This window comes from Gekko japonicus, unplaced genomic scaffold (assembly GCF_001447785.1).
Source record: "Gekko japonicus isolate JY-2015 unplaced genomic scaffold, Gekko_japonicus_V1.1 scaffold4049, whole genome shotgun sequence".
NCBI classification, from domain to species: domain Eukaryota; kingdom Metazoa; phylum Chordata; class Lepidosauria; order Squamata; family Gekkonidae; genus Gekko; species Gekko japonicus.
In genome coordinates, this window is record NW_015171015.1 from 99,545 (window position 1) to 103,932 (window position 4,388).

The window sequence follows — 4,388 nt, forward strand, 5'->3', positions numbered from 1 at the left end:
CCCCCCCGCCGGTCCCACTCATACTTCTGCATGGGGCTGAGCTCCACCCGGACGATGAGCTCGGTCTTGGCCGGCATGTTCTTGAAGACGTCGGCCTTCAGCCGGCGCAGCATGTGGGGGCCCAGCAGGTCGTGGAGCTTCTTGATCTGGTCCTCCTTGGAGATGTCAGCAAACTCCTCCAGGAAGCCTTCCAAGTTGCTGCGGGCGAGAGGAAAGTCGGCAGTCAGGCTGACGCCCCTGCAACTCTTTCATGCGTGCTGGCCAGAAAAGGCAAGAGGGAGAGACCCTCGTCTGGAGGAAGAGCTCCATCAGAAGGGGGGGGGTGGGTGGGAAGTAATGCTCCCTCCGAGCTGCGGAGTCTTGCGAGCAAAAATCCTGCTGTGTGAACGACCGGCATGAAAGTGGTGAGCGAGCGATTGGGCTGCCGCATAAATCAGTCTGCTCTTCTGGAGCCCCATCCCTTCCTAAGACGAAAAGGTGTGAGCCGGAGGCTAAAGAACTGTGAGCTCGCTCAGACTGACTCAGCTTAGAGGGAACGCTGGCCAGGAGGGCCTCGCCCTGCAATCTTCGTCCCCGAGCAAGAACGCATGGGAGAAGACCGTCCTTCAGCCATTCCACCTGCCTTGCCTGGGAGACGGTCCTTATAGATAGGGAACCCTCAGTCTGGGGCAATGCTCCCTCTAGGCTGTGGAGTCTTGTGAGCAAAAATCCTACTTTGTGAGCGACTGGCTTTAAAGCTGTGTGTGCAGGCGATGGGGCTGCTGCATCAATCAGTTTGCTCTGGAGCCCTCCTTCCTGAGCGAAGACAAAAATGTGTGAGATGGAGGCTAAGAAACTGAGCCGGCTCACACGAACTCAGCTTAGAGGGAACACTGGTGGGAAGCGTTTTCAAGCTGCGGCTGACTGACGGCCGCCTCGTAGGGGGTGTCAGGCAAGGGATGTCCAAAGGGTTTGCCGTTGCCTGATTCTGCCCAGCAGCCCTAGACTTCCTTGATGGTTTCCCATCCAAGTACCCACAAGGGCCGACCCTCCTTAGCTTCCGAGGTCCGGCTAGGCCAGGCCAGGCCATCCACGTCAGGGCACATCAGAAGTGGCATGAAGCGGCTGCCCAAAGGCACGGTTTGCTCTGGGGACTGCCGCTTAGAATGCTGATGTACGGTTGCGTCTCTCCATTTTATCATTTCCAGCTGCTTCGGCATTTTCCCTCATTTATAAATCTGCCACGATAAAAATCTGACACCAGGGAGGAAGCCTCACGCAGAAGGGAAGGCACCACAGGTCAGGGACGAAGCGATTTGGCAGGGGCGTGCTTCAAGCCACGGGAATTTGTAAGGGCAGGAATCAGCATCTGAAGACTCGGATGTTTACAGACTTCAGAAGCCCCTGCTAGCCCCTCTGGTGACTTTGGGGGGAGGAGAGTCATCACCAGCCCCGCTCAGATTCTTCCGGAAGTCGTCTACATTTGCCAACGGAGAGGCACAAATGTCAAGACCGAGTGGCGGTACATTTGCTAAGTCTGCGACACTGGAGGATCCTGAGGTGACACGTGTGTGTGTGGGGGGGGGGGAGATGGAGGTGGCAGAGTGAAAGAAGCATCAGGGGACAGGAAGTGTGAATGAGGAGAGGAAAGGCCAAGGAAATGTTAGAACAGATAAAAGGAAGTCCTTCTCCACCCAAAGAGTGGTTAACACATGGAACTCACTGCCACAGGAGGTGGTGGCGGCTACAAGCAGGGACGGCTTCAAGAGGGAATTGGATAAGTATATGGAGCAGAGGTCCATCAGTGGCTATTAGCCACAAGGTATAGATAGGAACTCTCAGTCTGGGGCAAGGGGTGCTCTGTATTCTTGGTGCTTGGGGTGGGGGGCAACAGTGGGAGGACTCCTAGTGTCCCGGCCCCGCTGCTGGACCTCCTGACGGCACCTGGGATTTTTGGCCACTGTGACACAGAGTGTTGGACTGGATGGGCCACTGGCCTGATCCAACACTGGCTTCTCTTATGTTCTTATGACTCGGCTCTGGAGTTGGCCTACTTGCTTGCGACAAAGTAAGATGCCCTAAAACCAAACCGTACATCAGCTCTCACTAAAACAATGATGGGGGGGGGTGTGTGTGCCTGACTGTAGTTCCGCTTTCCAGGCTTGAGACTTGGATAGATATGAGCAGCTTCCTCCGTGGAAGCTGGACAAAAACACGAGAGGGCGATTCTCTCCTCCCTGTTTAACGTTCTTCTCCACCTGAAGGAGAAGCCAAAATTCTGCAGGGATCACTATAAGCAGAATAAAATTCCACTGGCTGCTTCTCCCTGGGGGAAATGACCAAGAGACCAGGCTGGCGTGGTGGCGATGTGCAGGTCTGACCAGCAGAGGGAGACATCCTTTCAAGGATGCAAATGCCGGGAAGCGTCTGGGTAGGTACAGTTTTCTTCACTGGTGTCTTTCCGTTGACACACACTTTGGGGCAAGATCTTAGGCCCCGAGGCCTGTAGCCATCCCACCCAGTCAGTTCCAGATCAGCTACTCTGCTATTACCTCCACGGTGGTGCTAAGACTGGGCGTCTCTAGCTCTGTGTTGGAATTGCAAGTTGCTTACACTTCAGTCATTACAGAGTTAAATGTTGTTTGTTAGCAAACAGGATGTTACGTTACATAATGTATTCAACCGCGTGAAAGTTTCTGGGAGTTGTTTATCCTAAAGAAGTGACCTGTAACCTTTGTATTGGTCAACTAAAATCTTGTTTGTAGGAATGCTCTGATCTAGCATTCATGTATTCACAAGTTTATGGCCCTTTGCGTGAACCAAAGAGGTAGTTCTCTTCTAGAAACCAAGAGAGATAGAAAGATGTAGCTGTCAGCATATATTACTGAGAGTAACTAAGTATGTAACCTTTTGGTTTTATTTCTTTTATCCAAAGTACCATGCCCATGCTTTATTTTGTTTTTACAGAAAAGATATTTTTCTTTTACTAAGTGTGGCTCTTGTGTTTGCAATCGACCTTGAATCTCAGAATCCCAACAAAACACTCTGTGACGGACCGACGGACCGACCGCGATCGGGAAAGAAAAAGCAGACCGGCCATACTTGAATCTCTCCGGCGTGAGGAAATTCAGCAGGTGGAACAGCTCCTCCAGGTTGTTCTGCAGGGGAGTCCCCGTCAGCAGCAGCTTGTGGTCGATCTTGTAGCCGTTCAGCACCCTGAAGAACTGGAGCCGAGAGAGTGGGGCTGCTGTTAGGGAGTCCGGCCTCGTTCCCCCTCCTCCTGCCCAGAGCGGAAGCAAACCCCTCCCGGCAGCCCCGGCAGCCCCGGAACTCCACTCTGCGCTACCCCGCCCACGGCTGCTCACAAACTCACTTTGGACTGGTTGTTCTTCAGCCGGTGAGCTTCATCCACGACAAGGCAGGCCCACCGGATGGAGGCCAGGGCAGCCTGGTCGATGGTGACCAGCTCGTAGGAGGTGAGGAGGACATGGAACTTCACCTGAGCTTCTCTCTGCGGAAGGAGGAGGAGGGGGGTGTAAGCACAGCCGTGCTCCACCCTGACCGGGACACAGGGGCCTCCCCCAGAGGGATTCCTCCTCCTCTTCAGAAAAGGAGCAGATCTGGAACGAAGTCCATGTTCAGACTAACAGAGACATTCGTTTTGCATGCATGTGATGCAGTTTAAACCCCTGCACCACTCTCTCCGAGCGAGGATGTTGGGTTTTAAAAATTGTTTTTTTAGCAGAGATAAAATAGCTTAGCAGTGCCAGAGTAAAATAATTCAGACCCAGAGTCCATGTGTGTTTAAAATAGAAAGTTTTTACTACAATCTAGCATGGGGGAGGGTAACTGGGATGAAAATAACAACGGAGCTAAATTCCCTACATCTTTACACTACAAAGGACAAGACTAGAAGAGAGCTATGGCTTCTCTTTCTTTCTCCTTGAGAACAGCAGACAAAGACGGGAAGAGGAGCCATAAAATGCCAAAACACCTTGACACTTTACTTCCAATGAAACGCCTAGATCAGGGAGGATTTTCCCAGGCTTGTATTTCTAAACTAACATTGGTTACATGGGGAACATGTGATTTCCTGTGAGCAACACAAACAAACATTTAACCTCAAATACACTGAGTGTAATTTTAACTTGTAATACCCAACAGAGGAGCACGTCGCTCCAAGTCAGAATGGTTTGTGCCTACAAGTGGCATCAGAGGAGGGCCCATTCATCCCAGGCCTGCCCCGGCTGCCGCTGGCCCATCGGAAAGAGGGCTGCTGCTTCTCTAGAAAATTAACTCAGCACCACTGAGCAAGATCCTTCTCGCTCAGGGAAAAGTCCAGAGGTCCCGCAGGCACAAGCTTTCAAAAGTCAAAGCTCCTTCAGAAGAAGAGATTGGACTTATACCCC

The 4,388-nt window shown here is 52.2% G+C and overlaps 1 protein-coding gene across 1 annotated transcript in view; it reads right to left on the bottom strand.

Annotated features, from left to right (window-relative positions):
- Positions 1-4,388, bottom strand: part of LOC107116993 (chromodomain-helicase-DNA-binding protein 3-like) — a 41,934-nt gene that overhangs the window by 32,746 nt on the left and 4,800 nt on the right. Inside the window, exons 4-6 of the mRNA XM_015419026.1 lie at positions 3,353-3,490; positions 3,082-3,203; positions 25-198 (exon numbers count right to left, since the gene is read on the bottom strand). Of these exons, the coding sequence (XP_015274512.1) occupies positions 25-198; positions 3,082-3,203; positions 3,353-3,490 (434 nt within the window). The remainder of the gene's footprint in view (positions 1-24; positions 199-3,081; positions 3,204-3,352; positions 3,491-4,388) is intronic.